The 25,119-nt window shown below is 31.8% G+C and overlaps 1 protein-coding gene and 1 long non-coding RNA gene across 10 annotated transcripts in view; one reads left to right on the top strand and one right to left on the bottom strand.

Annotated features, from left to right (window-relative positions):
- LOC107994867 (potassium voltage-gated channel subfamily KQT member 1) overlaps positions 1–16,648 on the bottom strand; it is a 61,814-nt gene extending 45,166 nt beyond the window's left edge. For 4 of the 9 annotated variants that reach the window (XM_062080635.1, XM_062080666.1, XM_062080638.1 and 1 more), the window contains exons 1-2: positions 12,646–16,638; positions 1,434–1,992 (exon numbers count right to left, since the gene is read on the bottom strand). In XM_062080635.1, the coding sequence (XP_061936619.1) occupies positions 1,434–1,992; positions 12,646–12,955 (869 nt within the window). In that variant the 5' untranslated portion in view covers positions 12,956–16,638. Of the gene's footprint in view, positions 1–1,433; positions 1,993–12,645 lie in introns of all 9 variants that reach the window. The other 5 variants (XM_062080639.1, XM_062080661.1, XM_062080668.1 and 2 more) reach the window with 4 other exon arrangements.
- On the top strand, positions 7,995–10,299 carry LOC133666822 (uncharacterized). The gene is made up of 2 exons (XR_009831516.1): positions 7,995–9,157; positions 9,479–10,299. It is a non-coding gene; the product is annotated as an uncharacterized LOC133666822 (long non-coding RNA).
- Positions 16,649–25,119: the final 8,471 nt, after the last annotated feature.

Raw genomic sequence — 25,119 nt, 5'->3', positions numbered from 1 at the left:
ATTATAATTGGAATTGTATGCAACAAATTTTTCCCCAAAGATTTTTCCGATCAGAATTTCAATTTGAAATTTCATTAAAAAACATTATCGATTTCAAAGTTTTGGCCGCAATGTATTTCATGCTACAATAACATATCTAAGTTATTCTCCTTCCATTTCTACTTTCTATTGGAATTTCTCTATGCACAAAAACATTTCCATCTTTCCTTCTTATTTGCATCCATAAAACATGGACCGTGTGTTCTCGCCCGATCCAACGTGCATAAACTTTATTATATTTTTATATTAAACTTTACTTGTTCCTTCGTCACATAATACCTGTTGGAAAGAAGAGAGAATAGAATAGAAACAATGGCGACCGACGAATCACACTATGATTGGTTAATGCTTTTCGTTAATAAATCGTTAACAAGATCGAAACGAAAATATTTGCAAAGGAAAAAGTTACTTGAAATCACCTTAGAAATCTCTAGTTGCATTATTATTTGACTTTTGGAATCTTTGCACTCTGTAGCGATGGGTTTAACTCGCACAACGTTATAAAATAACGTACAACAATCTTCTGAATCACTGACTTAAATCCATCACTCGATTCCCAGTATCGTTTGTAAGCTGTTTATGCATGGATAGAAACCTCGACGGTGGACATAACAGAGTAACGAATCTGTCGATATGTCTCTAATTCCCCATGTGCTCAGTTTGTTCGGAAGAAGAGACGCTTCCATGTAACGCGTTGATCCTTGCATTAGTCCGAATCAATTTCACGTTTAGTACGTACGACGTAATGTCAGTTTTGAATATTAATCCGAAACACAGTCGTATCGATGCTTGTGTGCGTACATCGATAGATTATAGCTTTAGGAACGCATAGAGGAATAATGCGTTCTCTAAGCGAATTCAAAATCGAGGAATATAATAATTTATATTAACGACTGCAGATGCAGATTGTCAAGGTTTATGAATATAGAATATTATCCGCTTTAGCGTCGAAAGGTCATCCGGTCGAAAGTAAATTTTTAATTTATCTTAAAATGCTGAGAAGTCAGTCTACTACGCTTTTTTGAATGAGAAGTGAATCTGAAATATCGTCGAGAATAAAATCTTCGAGATGTTTGAATTGAAATTGAAGAAATAATCTCAAAAAAATCTCATTCACCTAAAAAAAGTTAAGAATCAAACATCGCAGTAACTTTTTTTCGATAAGAATTCGAATATTTTAATTCGAAAAAACGAATATTCTCGTCACGATCGTAGTTATAAAGAAAAAAAATATTCATTTCCAAATATATCCTCACCCAAGAAGGCCAAAGTACCGGCGAATTCAATCAACGAATTACCATTTATCCTCTCCAGGCCTGGATCCACGATTAATAAGCAGATCACACAACTCCATCCGGGATTCGCCGTCCCTTCACAGAAACAAAGGTACTCACACGGTGAAATGATAGATGAAGCAGATCCATCCGCCGGGGTGTTCCAGGAACACGTACAACCTCTCCTGAAACGTCTTCCCCTTCTTGTGGTGGAACACGTACTTGGCCTTGAAGGCCTGGTCGATCGGCAGATAGATCGGATAATAAGGGTCTGGGACACCTGCTTGGTTCAAACTCGGCGGCTCCACCTCCGCCGCGTTCATATCGTTGTTTATGATGTCGTCCTTGCTCTTCTTCCGCCTGTACTTCCTTTTCATCGGCGTGGGCACCCTTTTGTGGTGCGCCTCGCCGAATCTGGGCGATCGGAACCGCCTGAGGAAGGTGAAACGGCGGCCAGGCGAGGAGGCAGCCTCCTCCATCTGCGCCCCGTTGTCCTCCGTGTCCTCCGTCTCGCTTCCAGGCGTTTTCAGCGCCGCGTCCTCGGACTCGAGGCAGTGCTCCGCGATCAGCTCATCCTCGCTCGCCTGGAGGGCCGCGTATGCAGCGGCGGCGCTCGAACGCTTCTCCGTCAGCCTCGAGCATTGGTCCTTGCTTCGTGGAAGACTCTCGTTGCTCTCACCTGGACAATTTTTTTTTTCCAGCACAATTGGCCCGATTGGCCTGTCTTCCGATTCTCCATCCCCTCTTTTTATTATTTTCTCTCGGCTTTTTTTATTTTCGATTTCGATACGATGGAAAGGTGTTGACCAAGGATGTTGATATATTCGTGGGAGGACGCATCTTTTAGAGGAGTGATAGAGGAATAATGGGGTAAATGGAATTCCGAGCTAATTCATCTAATTTATGTAACGAAATGTTCGAAGCTTTTTTTTTATATAAATGAAAGATTCTATTCTCGGAAATCGTCCTGTGAATATATCAACTTGTTAAATCAAATAAAGAGTGGTCTATTCTCTTGGACGAAGCAGTGAGTCTTCTCGAAAAATATAAGTTTGTAATTATGGGGATTCGGGATTTTGCTCGTCACTTTTATTTATTAATATTCATATACGTTGATCGGGTGTAGATTCAGCTTAAATGGTCGAGTACGATCGGGTTTTGTAATTGGCTGCTCACTTTTTTTGGAGAAAATTTGCTTATCAATTATCGATTAGATATTTATAACAAAATGTCGAAGTACATATAAGTGGTTAATGTTACTAATACGGTATTTGTATTTTATTAATTAAGAAAGATGCTATAGAATCTTCTTCGACAAGTATATCGATTGATCAATAGACTCAGATTTTTGATTGAAATCATATTCGCAATGACGTTGCATCGACAAGAAATTCTATCGTGTCAACGTCTCTATCTTGTCATGCTGGCGGCTGGATGTGGCTTATGTCTAAATTTTGTGACACGGGGAAACAACTAATTCTTTTTCCCTTCGAACAAGTCTGGAAATTTCATCGATCAACGCGAATACTTCTAGAAAGAATCTTTTAATAAGAAATATATATCTCTGTTCTCGATAATTTCGTTCGATATAAAATTTTATTCTCTTAATGTCTTTCAGTATTTGACTATGGACCGCTATTTTCACAAAGAGCAATTATATTCTTTAATCTATTTCATTTCTCTCTCTCAGTATTCTATTTTATTAACGTACAATTTCTCGATAGAGAAATTATCACTATATGTTCCTAAAATTTAATGTAGCATAAAAAAAAAAAAATTTCGAAACAAAAATTTCGAGATAAAAGAGATAAATATTAATAATTTGTTTCCAACAGAAATCGATCGATAAGAAAAACACCCATAAGAAAATAAAGGTTCGAAAAAAGATTTCCATAACCTTCGAGAAAATCATTCTTATCACGCAACATCGTCCTTAAAACATTTTCCACTATAAAAAGCAATTATCCGATAAATTACTGGTGTTATAAACACTTCCAATCCCACTATAACGACGTACTATAATAAAAAGAAAGCGTAATGTTTGTGATAAAAAAAAAATGAAAAAAACAAAACTATTTTTCATTATAATAAACCATCCAGATCATGCGATGATGAAATATATCGACAACGCTATTATCTTATGGTAAGCCAACGTTTTGCGCGAAGCGATAATATTTATATATCCTTTTTTTTTTTAGCCAACTATGGTATTTTCATTGCGGCCTTTGTTCCTTAACCGAGATCGTTATCGAAAGTATGTACCACGTAAGCGCGAACGACTTCAATTTTCCATTATGGGTGGTAAGAGAGAGGTGAAACGCTATTTAGATAATGTTTAGATAAAGATATTTCACACGATGCTACGCGCACAATCGATGAAATTTCGTTATCGCGAAAGAAGAAGCGGCACGTGCATCCTTCTTTGCAGATGTTAGAATTATACGAAATTTTGTAATTAGTTGGTTATCGGAAAAGTTATTGCCATTTTTTATTATAATTTTGTGCAAAGAATAGAGAATGAAATATAGATTCAATTTTAATCTGATAAAATTATTTCAAGTGCCAATCGAAAAAAATTGAGAATGAATCGCGAAATACAGCAAATTGGAAAGATCTTATTCGAAAGAACAATATTACTGGAGTTTATTGGTGAACAATTAACATCATCCGATCGATGAAATACTACAACAGTTATTAGCACTTCAAATAATGCGTTTTCACATTGAATTAACCAGTTGATCGTCATGGAATCATTTATAATTAAATTACGATATACAACGAAAGATACATAAAAATATATAAATGTATTAAATATAATCTGAAGAGATCAATTTGACTATTTCGAAAATAATGATGAAAAGAGAAAGTATTGACAAAAACTTTAACAACATCCCTTTTTTCTTTTCTGCGCAAAAACTTTCGTTTCACATCATTTTTTTGATTGATAAGATAAGTATAAAGTGAATATTGTGCACTCGAATATCGTAAAAATACGAGACATTTCGCATGTACGATTATGACGTATGTAGCAAGTAGAGATTCTAAAAATAAATGGAAATAGAAATACGAATAGAACAGAATGACGAAATATTTCGACAGGATCGATCATTCATATTTTCTACATAAAAAAACTCAAAATTTTGAATTGACATTAAAATCGCGAAAATTCCTTTCTTCTCGTGCAATTAACCAAACAAAGAAATTAAATGAGAAAAAGATTTAGCCATTTGCACTGATAGATAGATAAAGCAGAAATTATTCGGAAATATTTGATCCAAAACCGGTCGGATATTTGCAATTTTAATTAACACCAACCTATGTAATACTTGATACTATGTGACATTTTCTCTCCGCCATTTTTTTATTTCTTCTTCTTCTTCTTTCTTTTAATTATAAATTATCTTTCCATAATAAATTCGATGATAATTTCTCGATATAAAATCTTAAATCGAACTCTAGATAATTATCCAGAGTGTCATAACTCGCACAAGATTTTTTTATTTGACCACGGGTGTAAACGAGGACAACGAAAATGGTTGGAAGATTCGATTATCGACCGCGTACGCGGAGGCTATATTTCTGAGCATCAATTGAAGTAACGAGATTGCTCGATATGTCGCTTCGTGTATATCGGTTCGCTTCTGCACACTGCTTATCCGTCATCGAAGATCGACTGAGTGAATATTGGAAGATATATATTTCACGACGTGATTTTATTAGTAAGCAAAAATTTTTTTATTACGACAGAGAGTTTTGTGAAAAATTAAATAAGAGACAGACGATTTTTAATATATATATATATATATATATATATATATATATATATATATATATATATATATATATAGAGAGAGAGAGAGAGAGAGAGAGAGAGAGTCTGGGCTAAATAAATTTAATTTTACGAAATTTAAATTTAATATTTTTAAAGTTTAGTTTAATTTGTAATTATTGGTAAAATGAATTAAGTGAAATTTAAGTTATCGAAAAAATGTTTTTAAAAATAGTGATTTATTATTGCTATGAAAATGAATTATAATTAAATATTATAGAGTTGGTAATACTAGTTACAAATCACTAGTAATTTTAAAACAATGGTTCTCAAATTGTATTATATACGTGTATTATTACGTATATTAGGTTAATGAATTTTGTGAAAGTATAGAAATATTCATTAAAATATAAATTAAAAATAAAATAAAATTGATATTTAATATAAGTCTCGATGAAATGCCAGATAATTATAATTATTTTATTTTCTCCGATATTATTTTCTCCGATCTAATTTTGCATTAGCAACAGCTGCTCATGAATATTTCGAAGGATGTTGTATGAAATTATATTCCATCTTGATCGAGACAAGTAAAAACAATATCAATAACGAGATGACCTAATAATTTATACAAATGTAAAACAGATTCTAGATACATATATATGGAACATAACGAATTCTATTTTAAATAGAATTAATTAGGGAATTATTGAAATTTTTATGGATATTAACTTTTCATTAAAAAATAAAATTTAAATTAAATTATTTCATCAAAAGAAAGCTATTGTAATTATATATTAATTTTTCAAACATTTTACAATATTAATAACTTATAAAAACTTATAAAAAAAATTAGCTATTGAAAAAAGTTTTCTTGTTTGTTCATTGCATGAAGTTACACAAAATTGAAGTTTTCGAATAGAATAAAAAAAATATTTTAATTTAAGTATTAAAGAACATATCTATTTAAATAAGTGTAAAAGTATAAGTTTTTCATTATTAGAATTAATTCTTTTTTTTTCTTTTTCTTTTTATATTGGTAAAATAAAGAAATATTTGAATACTCTTTCACTTTTATTCCTTTATAATAATAAAATGATAATTAAAATTAACTCAGTCTAAGGAAAATAAATATATTAAATTTCTAATATTTTTGAGGGCTTGTTTGATAGAAATTTATTGGAAAATCTAATTATTGAATATTTATATTAGAATACTAAAAAAGTCTTGAATTCTGAGAAAAATATAGTTTTGCTTTTTAATTAGAAATTGATAAATTTTAATGATATTTATCAAATGTAAGATATTGATAATAATCTTCTTTATATTATTGAAATAAGTCATACTTTCTTGATATTTTTAATTTTTTAATCAAATATATTTCTTATTTTATAAAAATAAGTTTCATTTTGTGTAAACTCTATTTTTCAAATTATATCAATATTTTAGATTTCCATAATTCTTAAAAAATTCACTATTATTCATTAACATCTCTATTTCATCATCCAATGAATTCTTAGACTGATTATTAAAAATTATCATTAATAACAATTAAAATATTCAAAAATGAAATTTTTCTCATTCAAATGAAGAGAATTCTTTTATGTAGAATCAAAATTGAATTATAGTACACCATGAGAATTCAGAGATAATTGTTGAATGATTAATATATCAGTATAACATTCAATTCCAAAACCTCCTATCATTTATTATGATATTATTTATCATTATAGCATAATATTTTAAAATCTAAATATCGAATTGTTAAATAATAATGTCATTCATCTTATCAAATTCTTATATATATCATAAAAAAATTGTAACTAAAGTCATCAAATCAACTTAGTCTTTTATCTTTGTTTTATTCTGTACAATGATAAAAAAATTTTATTGAAACTTCATATTTCTTTGCAAAAACTATATAAATTTAATAAAAAAAATTGGATATTTACAACAATGAAAACACTAAATTTATTTTTAAAAATTCTTCAATGATAAAAAAATTTTCTTACATCCAAATATTTAAATATATGTACACATTTATCTATATAAAAATATGTTAAACGAAACTTCCTAACAAGCACAATTATACAAGAAAGAATCATGAAAAAAATTTCTCGTGGTTTTCCTTTTCGCCCAACATTATTTCCAAGACAAAAAACCACTTGGGATTTAGATCCAAAGGTCACGTCCACCTACACACTAATTATATACGATAGTAAAAAGAGTCTGAATCCTTGATTCAATTCCATCAATCTCCAAAAAATCAGCAATATTCGAAACACAAATATAAAATTATCTTATCTGTGAATGAAAACAAAATTTGTAATTTTTTATTTCACTCAACACACGTTATTAAATCAAATAACGTCAAAAATTTATATATAACAAATTATTAAACGTAATATTAAATAATGATAAGTAATATAATTAAAAATATAATATAAGATAAAGCAAAAACGAAAAATAATAACTTTCCTTGTGATAGAACGTACGTAGTTAAATATATGTGAGTTCGGGTCGAATCGGGAAAATTCGGGCAAATTCGGATATTCTCGCAATTGGATGCCAAACTTCACATAGTTGCTTCAAATCGTAACGAATCGGAAAAACTCGATTTCGAATATCGATTTTTATCGAATATACAATTCAGTAATTACTTCAGGTCAATTTGAAAATAATCAAAAATAGAAGTATGTGATCAATATTTAGAGCATTGAAACGAGTATACTATGTATATGACATAAAATATTTGATTCTAATTATTAATAAACATTTAAATATCGTGCGATTAATTAACTTTGAAGTTTTTTTCTCTTGGATTTTTATTACCAAATAGCACTTACATCATTTATTCGGTTAAACTAGGTTCGTGGTTACAGTTGTCCAACGAGAAGATTGGTGCATGGATCGAAATAAAAAGTTGCGCACGGTTCACGTGGACGTTAGATACCTGTACACGCTACGCCGATAAATTGCTTCGAATTATCTGCACGCTCATCACTAGCACTTCCTCTCTTTGTCGAGCAGCGACCGTCTCTATAGTGCATGCAGATAAATTCTAACGATTACATGCAATTTCTCTGCGACATTAACGAAGGAAGAATCGGAAGTTCAAACGTACTATAGCGAACTGTGAGATATTCATCGAGAACCACTCTGCCTAGAACAAAACCGATTTGCTGCTGCTTTCGAAGAAAGAAGAAAAAGAATGAAAAAGATCAGAAAGGAAGCAATTCTCTTCTTTCCTTCCCAGTTTTATCGATATTTTCAATCATTGGTCGTTTCTAACCTAAATTTTCAATTTTAACGATCTTATAAAATCTATTATATAATTTCTCCGTAAAAATGACGTAATCAGGCTGAAAAAATCTAAGTCTAGTGAAAATTTATATTTTTATAATATTATTAGTGGAATCTTGACATCTGTATCTATTCTAATTTTTAATACATTCGATAATATCATTTCAGAAATTTAAAATTCGATTAGTTTTAAAGAAAACTTTAACTTTTCACTTCGATATATTTCTTTCGGCACAATTTAGTTTGAAAATTCTGTAAACATCTTTAACAGTTATGGAACATTGCACGAAAATGTATTGAAATCTTCAAAAAAATTTCCAATCGATATGAAGATTAAATAACAATTGAAATCAAGAAGTTTGCAATTAAAATTCAAGAATGAAAGTATCGTTAAAATATAATAACGCTTTCCACACGAGGAAGAATAAGAAAAGTAAGAACTAGAATCAGAAAAAAAGAAATGTTGACAAGATAAGTGTTAATATTAACGCAACCATCCGCTTATTCACATGGCTGTAGATTATCCACACTACCTGTGAATTTATTCGCTATTTTGTACGGATTACAGGGACGTGGTGGAAAGGTCAATGACGTTCATACTCGTGATCGATAATATAATAATTACGTTCTGATCTAGATTATATCCCTGAACAATGCGGCGTATTATCCTTGATGGCGTTCTAAGCAATGGAACTATCGTGTTCTCATATACGTGTTCATTCATCTAAATTATAGAAGAGGAAGAAAATATCGTTAAATTTCTAATTTGAATGTAAGTTTAATTATGCATATATTGTAACATTTACATTTAAAAATTAGATTTAATCAAATACAGATTGTTCAAATAATTATTCTCTTAAATAGTTATATACTTTCTTAAAAAGTTAATAAATTCTCTGTTTCGAGCAACAAACAAAAGAATATAATTCTTCTACAAGTAATTCTTCTTTCTATGAAAGAGACAGTATAATTAATGAAGGTAGATAAATTCTCTTTTTCAAACTACGATATAAATACAACTATAAAAAATTGAAAATTATCTAAATATCCCAAGAAATTTTTTTTGCATAATAATTTCATTTTAATCCTCCAGACAATGAATTTCACGGATCCTTCGAACAAGCATTTCAACCAGCGGACGGAAGTCTTGTTAAGAATGCGTTAAACCCAACGTTAAACCATGAATACGAATAATTCAAGTTCCCAGCATCAACTGCAGGCAAATAAAGGTAAACAACATCTTGAAGAGAGAAAAAGACAGACACACAAAGAGCATTAGAAACGAATGTAATTGTAGTTCATAGAGGCGAATTTTCGTGGAAGAACTAATTAGACTGTATTACCAGCACAAATGTCTAATTTGAACCGAAACTTTCTCCTGTATAGTATACACGTTTAATAATCAGAATATTTTTTTGGAAGTTTTAGAATATCAATTTCAAATTAATAAAATATTATCAAATGTTGTGAATTGCAATTGAATTGTTAAATATTCAGAATATGAAGATCTTTATAAGATTATAATTTTGCAATGAAAGAGTGTGTAAATTTATTTATATAAACTTTTATTATATTTCTAACTGGAAGTGATTATACATCGATATATTTTTTTTCATTCGATTATAAAAATATCTAAACAAGAAAGACACGCAAATTTTTCTTTTTTCGAAATCATTATATTGAAAAAAAAATTGGAAAGAAATATATCCTCTATTCTCTATTGTTTAAACGAAGAATATTCTGATAAAGTAAAAGTACATTGTTCACTGCATTAACCTAATTTGGAAACGTTTTACCGCAACTTTGTATCGGAATTCCTGCAGCTTTGTAATTTAATTAAATGCGATACTTCTGAAATGTAATTACAAATAACACTTGTAGAAATCATTCAACAATAAACAAACATTTTATTCATTTTGCTTATCATACAATAAATATTTCAAATATTCGAATATTTTAATTTAAAAAAAAAAAAAAAGAAAAATTATAGATGTATCAATTGTACTATGTGCAAAATTTTTCATAGAAGAAGAATTCGTAAGATAAAAGATGTCTACAATATTATTGATTGTAAATAAATATAACTCCCTTGATATCCTATTAATAGGGATATTCGCGTATCAAGCTTTCTAACCTCCTATGACGAATCGTCAAGTCGACAATCACGAATCAACATCGTGTTCCATTCACTGAGTAATGAAGAAGTGTGCATTCTTTGGTTTCTAACGAGGGAACATCTCTTTGTTCTTGCTTATTTTTGATCTAACAATAAGAATAGAATGTTTTTATCGCGAAGAAATATTCTTCTTTCACAAATTTAAAAAATATAATCGAAAATTATCTGGCAAAGAATAATTTAAAATTGTTGCATTCTATTTTATCACATAATTTTCCTTAAATATTTCTCTTTTTGTATAATAAATTATATCATAAATCACAGAATAAAACCATCATATATATTTGAAAAACACTTGTTTTTCTTCATTTCCACGAATTATTTGAAATATATACAACGAAACATCTAATATAAACAAAACTATTATTCCACGTACTCGTGAAATCAGTTTCTTTTTTTTTTTTTTTTTAAGAGAAAGATTAATCTTTGCGACTTTCAAACTTCGAGTATAATACCAAGCAAGAAGCTAAAAATCACCTTGTTGCCTAGTTTCCAACATCGGCTGTGAAACGAGAGTCGACTAAAAGCCATCAGACGGCTTAACTTAACTTTCAAACTGCGCTTCCTATCCTTTGATATTTCAATTCATATTTTTTTCTTTCCATTTTTTTCTTTTTTTTTTTTTAATACTACTATAACCTCTAACATAAAATATTCGATTATCTCTTAAATACAAGTACTAAAAATAGTATATAGGAAATGTGTTCTCAAAGTCGGTCAAACTGTGCTCACGTATCCTATTTGTGGAAAATAGAAATTCACGCATGCGTGTTTTGATCGTGTTGTCACGCTCTCTGGTCCAAACTAACAAGACACGAGCGTTTCGTTTTCGAACTATTCGAACTTGAATTGTTCCATTGGTTATCATTAATTGTTGAAAAAGTTACGCGTGTGTTATATTATTAATGCTTTCAAAAAAAATAAACTTGAAATGGACATTCTCATAATTTTAAGAAATATTACGAATCATATTGGTATTTATTATTTTGAATTAAAATTATTTTATCTCGATACTTTCATATTAATTGTAATAGGATATTGTTTTCATTATAATGCACAAGCATATAACATGAAACAACGTTCGAATATTAATGTATTGCAGAATACGTAATATAAAATTCAATTAACAAAGATTCTACATAAAAACGAACGCGTAATACAACGCGTGAAAATAATCTCTAAAGTGAGATGTTTCTTTGCACAATGCTTAATAGTTTTGGAATATTTTTTAGCTACTTTGAAAATGCAGTTAATGGGACTTTTACAATTCCTCTTTGAGAGCTTTACAGACTCCTTTGTGTTTTAAATTTCCAGACTTCGCGTGAAACTTACCAACGTAATTTACCAACGTAATTTAATTCTTTGTAAACGAGGCATTAGATTTAGTTTCAAAGTAATCGTAAACGATAAAATTTCAGTGCTTCTAAATATAACGAAAAATATAATGAAAAATTTTCAAATTGGAAATTTACGTGGTACGTAAATAAAAAAAATAAATTTAAAAATTTTCTTATTTTGTATCTTTAATTTTATTTGAATCTAATCTGATTGATAATGTTAATCATTCATAACCTACAAATTTTCATCACTGATTATCAGTAAACAAAAATTTTCATTGAATATAATTGATTATAAAAATTTCATGTTATTTTAGAAGGAAATTTATTCAATATACATATCTCGTTTTACTAAATAACTTCATGATTTTAGTGATTTAGTTTGAATCATTCGATAATTTATAACTACAATTCCTGATCCAATAAGAAATTTCCATCACCCAATCAAAAATCTATATAATTTCAGTGAATAGATTCAGAATCATTCAGTGATGATTTCTAATATAAAAAAAAGAAACTATTTCCACAATTCTAGCGGCCACTTCAAGAAATATCACCCGATCATTTCTTAATCGTAATCTCTAACCTAAAAATTTTTGATCATCTCGAAGAAAGGAAAAGTTGCTAAAAACCTATATCCCCAGTTTTTTTGTTCCAGTGAGCAGCCAAGAATCAGCCGATCGTCACGAAAGCCGATGTCCACGAAAGATAAATAACAAGATTGCTCCCCAATTAATTCAAGTATACCTGAATGCGTGCACTTCTTATGATTTTGATGACCTTGGCAGTTGACATGGTGCTCGTGAGAATGGTGCGTGGAATGATACTGCTGGCGTTGCTGTTGCTGGTGCTGACTGATCGGCGACTTAAGCACGCTCAGCACCAGGTCCTCGTGAGACGGCACGATCCTCGTGAGCTGCCTGCTCTGCCTGAATAATGTTTCCTGCTCCCCACGGTTCATCCTGCATCCAAGTCGTCGACGTTGCAGATAAAATCCCGGATACCATTCGTGTCTCCCTCGACCCGGACCGCTACCTAGCATAACAGCGTGCAGCATCCCGAGGCTCTCTTGCGACTCCAACTTCCATTCACCTGACCCACCACCGTCGGAAGATTTTCTCTTCTGTTCATGGTCTCAGGATCACTGTTTCTTCTCTTTCTCTCCCTCTTTCCTTTCCTTTTCGATCACACGATTTTTATATTTTAAGACAAGGATTTTAAAAAGTCGTTAATACCTCTTTTCGAAGATGAAAAGAAAATTTTAATTAGATATATTGAAGATATCGTTTATATTAGATATTGTTTCCTTTCTTTTTAATGAAATTTTTAATGAAGTTATTTAAGGGATAGGTTAGGATTTCAGGTTTTTTTTATGGTTTATTAATTCGAGGAAGGATCATGTTTCTCGGATAAGACACTTGGTTTATGAAATGTAAACGATATTTGGATATTGAAAATGTTCTTTCTCTATAGTGATGGGTTTTTAGGAATTCTTGGCGAAATTGAAAAATTGTTTGACGATACTATTTCACTTTCTTTCGAACTTGTCCACAATTCACAACTTTCTAAAATATATTTATTGTTCTTGAATTCGGACGCGCTATTTAAACACTGGTGGCATTCTGTCTCTGATGTACTTCTAATTTCTTCTTTTTTTTAACAGCCAAGTTCAAATTTAATATCGTATCACAAACGAGTCTTTGGGACACTCTCACTGTCCACGAGCATTGAGGATTGTATTTTTCGACGATCTTCCGTGAAATTCTCGTTGACCATACTTTCGTAAATTCAAATTTACTAGTTATCACATTCACGAGTTCATTAATTCTAACCTTTTCCATAAAGGGATTCATGAAAAAGTGTTTTTAACGATTCCAAAAATTCAAATTCTTGAAAAAAAAATGAAAAAGAAAATTAAATCTCCAACTTTCCTTTCACAACTTACACATCCGATCGTGTTAATCTCCAATTTTCTTGCAAATCTATCCACGATTAAAAAAACTGGAAGATCAATCTTCACAAAATATGATTTCTGCTTGTAATTCAGATTGCAATCTCAGAACAGAAACTGTAATAAATTATGAACGATCTCTTTCTTTCCAGTGTGTATGAAACGATTCTGCGCTATTTCTTTTCCCTCCTTTCTCTTCTCGAAATCAGATTTCTTTTGCACGCAAGTCTGTTCTTCTGCTTCGATGATGCATTCCAAAATTTTGACCAATCCAGAATTTGGCGAATTCTCTTCAACATCCACAATCTTCAACTTCAATAATTATTTATAAATTCGATATAAGAAATTCCTGCATCGAAGAATTCCACAATCTTGTAACACAAAGCTGAATAAAAAAGCTCCAGAGTTCGAAGAATTTTTCAACATCTACGACATCTTGTAATGCAAAATTTACAAACGAATAATTCAAAAATTTGTAATTATCCAAAACAAGAGAAGCGTTGAGAGTTCAAAATATTCTTTCATACTTAAGTTTCACAGAAAATTATCACAGAACAATTATTATTCGCACGTTCAAAAGTGTTCCGTTGCAGAATTCGAATTCGAAGATCTTTCAGCTTCGAATCAAATTGATGATAAAAGCGTCGATAAAAGTATCGTCAACAACAATAACAATTTTCTGTGGTGGTTTTATGAAAAAAAAATCGGATTCCTCCTTCAGAAAGTCAAGAGGGGGCACGATCTTTTCTCCTTTTCGACGTCTTTCTCCAGTTCGACATCAGGCTCAACGTCGTGGCTCACCTCGAGACTCTTTTAAAGGGATTACACCTCTTGCTTTTCCACGCCAGCCACGTCGACGAGATTGGCATTCTCGACGAGTCTTGGATCCTTTCGTCGATCGCCGCGACACGAGCACGCGGCATTGGACAGCCAGCATTCGTACCACGAATGGTGGACAACGGCTGGCTTTCCTCTCCCTTATATGTTCTCTTCCAAACACTCGCGAGCGATCACGCTCGTTCGAAATATCTTTCTCTAATCACTCGAAACGATGCACTTTTTATTATTATTTTTTTTAATCGTTGTCGTCATATCGTATAACTGGAGGAAGCTTTAAAGTTTGTGAGGAAAATTCGAAGGAGAGAAAAGAAATTTGATCGTCGAATTTTTAATTGGCTCAATTTTACGTGTTGACAAAAATTACGAAAAGAGGAATTTAGGAATCTCTCTCCTTTGCTAATTGCTTTCGTGATCCAAGCTTTGTCGTTTCGTATAACGATACGTACTTGACACGCGTGTCGAGGAAAATTTGGATGACAACGAGGGATTAGAAAAATTTAACAATTTTTCGAAGGCTTCGAAAATGATGGAAAAAAGTATCCCTTTTCCTCGATATTCTTCCCTGAATATCAGCATCCTTCGTCCCGTCTCCAACAGACAGAAGTCGAGGAGGAACCACGCGTGTTCAGTCAAATGTCCACGTAATAACCGGATGCCTTTGATCTTTCCAAGAAGAGAAAAGAATTCAACCTTCCAGTGAATCTTTCGAACGCGATATTCCTTCCATTCTTCTCACTCCAAACCTTCGACGATCCCCCTCCTCTCCTTATTTTCCCCCTTATTTCCTTCAATCTCTGTGACGAGAGATTGTTTCAGGATACGGTTCCTTCCTTTTCTTTTTTCTCTCTGTCTCTTTTTCTCTCTCTCTCAGACTCAGTTTCCCGAACGGAAAAGAATTTCATTCGGATTCATTCGGAATAAAACACCGGATGTTACGGGTTACACAGAGCGATCCAATAAGGCGAGCAACGATCCCACTTCGCTCGATCACTCTTCCCTCCCCTCCACTGTTTAACGACCGGATTACATTTCACGGAATCCCGCCCCCCGACCGATAAAATTTTAATCGAAAGTTCCCGCCGGGGGAGCGAGCTTTTGTCTGTCCTCTGACATTTAAAAAATACGAGGACAACCTATTATTTCGTCGCAATCTCGAGCTTTCTAAACGCGGCGATTCAATTTTCCCTCTCTTCCTTTTCTTTCCCCGCCCTCTCTTTCTTTCCAAAGGCACCGATCAAAGTAAAAAAAAATCCTTGGCGATGAATCCAGAAATCGAGTTCGATCAGGTGAGGATTTCGGGTATTTCTTTCCTTTCGATTCTGGGGAGGGGAAACTAATTCGTGAAAGATCCTTCGATCAGTTTCTTTTTCTTTCAGAAAACGCACGCCGTAGATCCCACTTAAAAATCCAGTGCAAACGAGACGATCGTGTTTAGTAATCGAGATTAATTTTCCTCCCCCTTGTGTTGCCGAGTTGAAAAAGTTGAAGACCGGAAGAGAAAAGGGAAGGAAGGAAGGAAGAGAGAGGAAAGAACTCGAGAGGTCGATTTTCACGTACGTGCAATCACGCGCGCGTACGTACACGCACGTACACACGTGTCCCACGCACTCACTCGAATACGGAAGCACAACAGAGGGGGAGGGGGGAGGGGGAGGCTCGACAAATGGTTCCTCGAGGGTTTGGCGACTGTTTGATCACGCAATCGCAACGCGCGGGGGATGATGCACGAGGTCGCGTGGCGGAGGTCGAAGACGCGTAATGTGCTCAGGACGACAGCCCGCAACCAACTGTGGCTCTTGGCCACCCTGTAGTTCCGCCACCCCCGAACAGGGGTGGCTCTCGGCGCTTGCACGCCGCGCACCGTTTACCCAAACCGTGAAAAATGTTTCCGTCTGGCTTCATCCATTGACGAACACGAGGTATCAATTTCTCTAATTTCGAATAATTTTCTTCTTGTTCTTCTTTTTCAGTTCGAATAATTCTAAGAAAATTTCACGCTTGTTTTTGTTTTTATAGGATATCTTTAGAGGACTGGAAGAGACGTGAAAATGAGTAATTGAAGTTTGATGATGAGGCGAAAAAGAGATTAATTTAAGAGTGTAAGAGAGAGGGCGGTCGTACTTTAGTTGAAATTGGTTATAATTGATAAATAGGCTGAATATTTCTGGTATACCAAAAACTTTGTTTTATATCAGTGAATTATAAATGCAAATTTATTATGTAATACATATTATGAAATTAGTGAAGATACTTATAATAATTGTTATACGAAAGAATCTCTTAAATGTAGAGTATGTCTTGTTTTTATATTTTTATGTAATATTGATATTCTTCGAAAAAAACCAGAAATATAGTGTATATATATACGTATCAATCGAATGAGATTCAGAGTTTGGTGTTACAAGATTACAAGAAGTTTGAAAAAGTTTCCAAAGAAAATCCTTGAAACTTTTATCAAAAGATAATAAAAAATTCAAAAAAAGAAATCTTTCCTTTCAAAGTCATGATGAAAAATTCTTTTCTTTGAAAGTGAACAAAAAAAATATCTTAATGCCTCGTTCTTTCTTGCTCTCGCATTCGCATCTCTTTACAGAGATTCAAAAAATAAATTGGGAAAACTTTTTTTTTCATTTGATCCAGTCGAGTAAATAAATTTTCAGAGGCGTCTCCTATTAATGTCGCTTGTCTGCTTAAAGTCAGACGTACCGTACGTTCGTGTCAGTCAACCGTAATTAAATGATCCCTTGGTCCAAATGTCCACTCTCCTCCACGTGGGTGTTTAGTTCTTGCTCCAATTAACGAGACAACAATAATTTAAATCGTTATCAAGGGAATATCGAAAATGTGTTATTTTAATTTTTATATATTATTTTTTTTCCTGATTGTGTAAAATAACATAATTATGCTAAATAAAAGTGTGATTTATTTTTTGTAATGAGTGTTTTAGATATTCATATTTTCCATATTATGTTTATTTTTCAACAAAGATAAATTATCGTACGTTTAAGTTTAAATACACAAACATTTATAAAAGATGTGATAACATTTTCTTGCAAGTATTTACGTGAAATTATAACATTTGTACAGGTGATCCGTGAAACTGGAATTTCTGCAGGCTTCAGCTGGATTAAATGGTTTGCAATTCATTAAAAGTACAAATCCTGTACCCCGATTACATTACATTTCTCTGATTCATTCAAGGATTGTAATATTCATGAAGAATTTCTTGCTTCTTATTTCCATCTTAATTGTAATTTTTAATCTTGTCCCAAACTGTATTTTTTTTAATAGTAAAATTTTCTTCGATTTCTTCTTAATATTGTTATAAACAATGCTTTTATTACAGATCGTTGAGGAAAAAATACTTCAGCATCGAAGCATAAAAAAATTCTTCCTTCATCTTTCCAATACGATTCAAATGCATCGGGTAACCTAACCTCATTTATTACTTCACCTGCAAATCTTTGTAATTGTATTTTACTGATGTTATTAGATTGTGCCAATTAAACATTCGACTTAGGATAATACTTTGGATAATACTTACGAAACGCTGTTTTCGTTATAAATTTTTCGAAAATTGTAAATATTTATCACGCAATGTGTAACTATACTTAACTATTTTTCGAATCGATTTTGAAAATTCTTATACAAAATTCTTCTGTAAATTTTAAAAAAATTTCAAGAAATAACGTAAGAGAGTATAAATAAATCAGTATATGTTTGTGTGATCAATTCGAATCACAGTCGTGAATCTTTTCGAGCAACAAGATGCAAATAACCCATCTACGCGCATCGTTAAATTCTCGTAGAAACTCTTTCTTCAATCTCTCGTTAAGAATTCTCTCTCTGTGAACTTTCTTACTCTCGACTCTTCTTAAGCTTGCAATCTTCACGCATAAAGAAATTCACTCCCACGATCGCGGATGGCCATTTTCGACTGTCTGTCTTTTTCGAAATACTCGTCATATAAATATTGTTCTTTCAATTCGAAGTCAAAATTATACACTTTTATTTCACTTTTTAATTAATTAAAAATATGTATATTATTTTCGCCCACTTTTAAACATGATATAATTTCTCGACAAAAAGTTAGGTTAGGTTTTGTCGAATTTTTGTTATATTCGATGTACAAATTCATATAAATTGGGTTTTGATAAATTTCATTAACTTTGTTTTACGGAATAACACTTTCATACGATAAATTTTAACAATTTAATTAACAATAATTTGTTCAAACAACGAAATTTTTATTATTTTCAAAAAATAACTACGTAGGCCATATATTAGAATAATCACGTAGTAGTCGTAATTACGCAAGTATTAACACATTTCTCATCTCGTATAATTATCCTCGACGAATTTGCCTTCATCCAAAGGAAATAACAAGCTTGGAAACTTGCAACAAAAAGGAGAAAAATACAAGTCGTTAATGATACTTTTTCGTGCGTGTACTTCTTCGTTATAATACGCGAAGAAGAAAGAAGGAAAAAAAGAGATAGAACCGAGATGGAGAATCTTTAATGAGAAAATTCTGTGATTAGATGAAGGTGCATCCGAGCGAAGGAGTTAACGAAAAAGAAGAAAGCTTCGTTTTATAGAACGGAATCGTTGAATAAATTCGTTTGTTTGCATACGTCAATGTTAAAATTTCGAGTCGAATTCGCTGGAAACGAAATGAGATAGAAATACGATGAATTTTTTTTACATATCATTCTATTTATTCAGATAGAAAAGGGAAAGATTGCTTGAAAGTATTCATTCTTGAGGAAATCGGGAAAGTTTGGTATAAGATAAAGTTGAAAAATATTTTGTGAATTTTTTTATGGATCGAATTGAATTTCTATGAAACGAAGTAATGTTTTGTATAGAATATAACTTTGTCACTAGTCTAGTAATTTCTTATTAATCTAGTACCTCATCTATATAAATTCATTACAAGTTTCACATATGATTACAATTAAATTTTTATTTTGTACAATTTTTATAATTTTTATAATTATTTTTATGAAATTCTGCAACAGAAAATTTAATTAAATGATCAATTGCAGAAAATTTAAACAAAAATTCTTCGTTGCAATAATGCGTACAATTTTCTTTGAAACATTTTCTTGCCCCCTTGTTTGAGAAAAGAAAAATATTTTCCTTTCCCATCAAAACGTAAACTGTAAATATCAACGACGTCATTTTTACGATCATATTTCTTATCAACCGGATCAGAAATTCTTTTCTGTCGTTGGATAAACGAGCAATGCGTCCCTCAGGAATCTTTAAACCATCCCACAATCCTATATATATATATATATATATATATATATATTTCTTAAAAAAGAAATGGAAAAGAAGCGACGACCTTTTGCTGTGTATGATTGGTCCTTTTTTCCCTAATATTTCTTCAAATGTTATCTTTAATGCTATTTGAATCGTTTATTCCTTTTTTCTTATTTTTTTTATTTCAAAATTATTTTTAAGATAATCTTATGATATATCTTTGGGAAAAGAAAAAAAATCTTTTCTCTTTTCGGTCAAACTATCAGCAACAAATAATTAAATGACAATAAAAAGTAAAATAATGAAAGAATGTGTAATACATTGAATTAATTACATAAAAATTAAATACATTAAATATTATTTTCTTAAGTTCATATTATAGCGTATCATAAATATCAATTTATTTTTACTAATTTAGTAAATCTAATCTTTTCAACATCGTATATTTTAATGGCTAAGATACTTTTTCGGCTCGCTTGTCTCTCGAAAGATCGATCGGTATATTTATTGGCACGATGTTCTGAACTTCATTCGCCAAGTCCAATTTCACAGCTCTGTGTATCTCTTAAAGCTTACCACTCCGACTTAAAAATGATAAAACGACTGATAAATGACTTCTGACAAAAGGATTCGAGAGCCATCTTTTTCGATCTCTAACGTGAACATGGTTGAATGGCAATCGATATAAAGGTAGGATTACCAGTCTAGTATCTCCTATCTCTCGATTCATATATATCGAGGGATCTCGATTTCTGATCAAGAGATTCGAGAGTTAGATGGTAATTTCGAGAATAGATTATTTGCGCCAAAATAATTTATATTTTAATATTTTAATCTCATGAAAAATGCACGATTATATGTAATTAAAATAAGAATTTTTATAATAAGATAGATTTTTTGTTGCAAAAAAAATTAAAAATTTCGAATGGATTATACCAGCATTTCGTTTATTTATATATGAAATAGAAATATAAATAATACAAATAAACATTGGACATTAAAAAAAGAATAGGCCACGAATTGCATAAAGTTAGACATTGAAATTTTAAAAGGATTTTTTGTTCGAGCAACAGTATGTTTTCAATTGTCGATACCAGAGGAAAATTTTCGTTTGAATAAAAATATCGCCATCAAAATTCCTGGATTTCTATACGAAATGAAATATACACTGAAAAATATTTTTTTCTAATCTTTGTGGAAATAATTTTATGAAAGAAGAACGAATGAATGAATTATTGATGAACTATTTCTAAATCCTAGAGACTTTAAATGTTATTTCAGATATATTGTAACTAACAAAATCTAGGGACTTATATCTATTATTACCAAAATAAAAAAATAATACTATAAGAACAAATTAATTACAAAACGATTATTAAAAATGATTAATATTTTTCGTGATAAAAAATAAGAGATAATAACTATCATTGACAAAAATGTAAATTTAAAATTCAATGTTTGATAATTGAAATAAGAAGTTTTTTCAGAATATACATATATAATTGTTTTCATGCCACTGAAATATTCCAATCATTAATCATAATTTTTCTCAAATTTTCATGATAAATTCTTTTAGATCCATTTTCCAGAGAATCTTTTGTCCATTCATTCGTTACCAATCCTTTCAATAAAAGTTAAAATCTTTTGAGAATTAATTATTCCTAAAAAGAAAAATTTGATTGAAAAAATAGATTGATTTATCTTATTCTTAATCTCAATATTTGAAAATCTTTAATATATCAACAATTTTGTACTAAAATTTTCCATCGAAATTTAAAAATTAAAATTAAAAAATTTCCAAATAAAAATAAAATTTTCACTTACATCGCGTTAAAATTAATCTACAACAGATACATATTTCATGTGCAAATATATTAAAACGAAGATTAAAAATTTTTTCCTCAGAAAAAAATCTGACATGTTAATCATTGTATGAAAAGGATTCTTTTTAAAAAAAGGATTCTTTCGTTTCAAAACGAAAAGCGAAGAAAAGGTTTCGTGGAACTTGTGCAATTCGAATCGACGTTTCCTAGAATCAGTTCATTCCAGTCACGAATCGGCGAAGGAAGGAACGAGTGCGGGCAAAGTTTCACGTCAAGCTCGATTAATCGAGCATCGTTCCCGTTTCCACACCGAGAGAAGAAATTTTCGATGGTTCCGTGCTTTCGAACTCGCACGTAACACAGCCTAAAGAGTATCGTCACGGTTTACGATGAGTAATAAAAGGATTCTTCTCGTAAAATATATCTCCAACGTTTTAACCGGCATCATTTCATTCGAACATCGTGTCGTTTGTTTGATGTTTTCGATCGTGAACGCACATCTCATTTGAATTTCCCGCGCTTGAACGAAATCTATTAGGTTAAGTTAAATTAGTCGAACGAATTTTAATTTATATAATTACCAATTATTTTAGTTAAACTTGTATACACTATTGTCTATTTGTACACACTAATAAGCTTGATTAGACTATTTTATTTTAAAATTAATCGATTTGATATTATATTTTTGTTCGATATCTTCGAATATCTCATTATGACACTATAACGATATTTCTTACAAAGATTAAATCAAATTACTGCTCACTACTGGAAAGAATGCGAGTCTGATTAATATAAAGGGAAATCTCCATTTTCACACACATTTTTATTTCTATCATAATATTCGTCACATATATTAAAACAAAACGACCTCTGTATGTAATGCATTAACATAAACAGAATTCACAATATTTTAACGTATCAATATCAATATGATATAAAAAAGAATACATATATATATGTTAATTATGATTTGTAATGATAATTTAATTTGTAATACTTTTAAATAACGATATTCTAATCTAACCACTCGACAAAAACTTTCACGGAAACTTTTCCACCCATGCACGACTTCCTCCAAAACCTCGTTCGAACAACCCAACTTCGCTTGTTTCTCGAGAGAGATAAGTCAGCGTGAAAAGGTATCGGGCGAGAAACAGTCGAAAGAGATCCCTCTGCCTTCATGCACCGAAACTAAAGTTAAACGCAGTTTATTCGCGACTTGCCGCTATGTTCACAGCGCATACCGAGCACAAATGAGGAAACTTCGATTGAATCAGGGACGCGGATTAATTGATTTTATTAAACGCGATGTGAGAAATTGTGCAAAGAGAGACTGGGAAGAAGCGTTTTCGAAAATTTGTTGCGAATTTTTGCATCGATCAAAGTAAAACGTGGAATTTAATAAAATACAATGTTTTCGAAGATATAACAATGACATTATTTTGGTGAAATTTTAATGTATTTATAAGCGTTGATATTTTTTCATCCGTTGATTGAAAATCTTTTTATGAGAAGGATTACTTATTTATGACAACGTTTTTATATTTCTAGGAGGAAAAAAATAACAGTTTCTTCAATTCTCTTCTCTCCTCTCCATTTATCTTAAATTAAATCATTTTGTATATACGTTCAACATAACACGCGAAGAACTATTTTAAATACGACGAATCGATTAATTTTCATTCAATTATGCACCGTCCAAGAAACCGAATATAATCCGACGTGTCCCCCTTTCGAGAAGAGAGGACAAAATCGGTTGGACGGAAGAGGCGAGGCAGCGACGTTATACGAGCGCAAGCAGGACAAGAGTGTAAATTCACCAGAGTGGCCGCGTGCAATTACACCACGGTTGTGTACCCTGTACACCTGCTTAGTTGCCAAGTAAATTGGTTAAGACTCGTGGGAATAATCCCTGGCCAAGCGTAATAACCAGTTTTGTTAATTGCTGCCACGTGACCATGTGATATACACTTCTTGGAAAAATATACCAGCAGTGTTAAGTATAACTCCCCCTAATTGGATGGAATCGGGGAATATCTTGTTGCTTTTGGGAGAAATTTTCTTTGATAACTTTATCCTCTTTCCACTCTTCCATTCCATTATTACAATCCCATAAAGAAGATTATCATTTTATTTCCCCAATACAAAGCGGAAGAAGAAGAAAATCGTACGTTGATCGCGATAATCGACGACACCTCGAAATCTCACGTGACTCTTACAATAAGCCCCCTTCTTCCATTTCCAATAAACCGGACAAAGAGGCGAGCTCTCTGTGAGAAACCGATCGATCGACTCGCAACGAGAAAAGAGGAAGAAAAACGAAATTCGAAAGCTCAACAACAATAAAAACGAAGGCACATCTCGAGGAACTGTGCCAACGACGAATATCGTCACGAGTTGGCTTGCATTCGGTGCACGCGGACGTTAAGCACGAGCGGTTCGTAAGCGAAATGCTAAATACGACCCGGTGTCTATTTATAGGAGCGTATGGATCGATATTTGACCGCTAACGCAACTTGGGGGAGGGGGAAGTGAGTGGACAAACGGTTAGGTGTCGTTGACTCGAATCGAATGTCGTTTCGAAGGATACGACGGATGATGGAGATCGAAAGAGGAAGAGTATATCGATCATATACTCGACGTATATCGAGTTGAATGTTCGACGGTCGGAGAAGAACTGATCAGATATTGTTATGAATACCGTTCGAAGTCGCGAACGACTTTGAATGTTTTGGGTTATTACAATCGTTTATATTACGAGATAATTTGACTGAATTCTATTTTATTTTAACCGATCTGTTTCTTTTCCTCAATCGTTACTTTTCGTGAAAATTAAGAGGAACAATTAATATTTATTCGTATTACAGTCGATCCTTTTCGTACAATCATTACGATTATTTCCAATTTGAACGATAAATTATTGAAGTAGCTCCAAAATTATTAAATCATTACCCGTATAAGGAATACTCGTAAATTACTTAAATTATAATAAATAAAATTTAATATTAAAATGATAAATAAAATTCTATCCGATCAGAAAATTAATCTTTAAACAAATATCGTTTCGAAAGATAAATAATAAATGAAGAAAGTGTAGAAAGAGTAATATCGATAGATGGAAAATAATTTCACCTTTCTGATCTCTTTTCTGTGTGCCTCTTCGAGACACGCGCCACGCTCGATCAACTTCCGTTCCTCGATTCGAGAAAATCCTTTGACATGGAAATCTTGACGGGAAATTGGCAATATCGTAGGGATTCGTCGGTCTCCGTTAATGGCTGGAATTTGTCACTTTCCTTCGGAGGTGAAAGCATTGTCGAGTAGAATAAAATGATCAAT

This window comes from Apis cerana, linkage group LG1 (genome assembly GCF_029169275.1).
Source record: "Apis cerana isolate GH-2021 linkage group LG1, AcerK_1.0, whole genome shotgun sequence".
In the NCBI taxonomy this organism is placed as follows: Eukaryota; Metazoa; Arthropoda; class Insecta; order Hymenoptera; family Apidae; genus Apis; species Apis cerana.
Note: the sequence above shows the minus strand (reverse complement) of the source record. Positions and strands in the feature narration are given on the sequence as shown.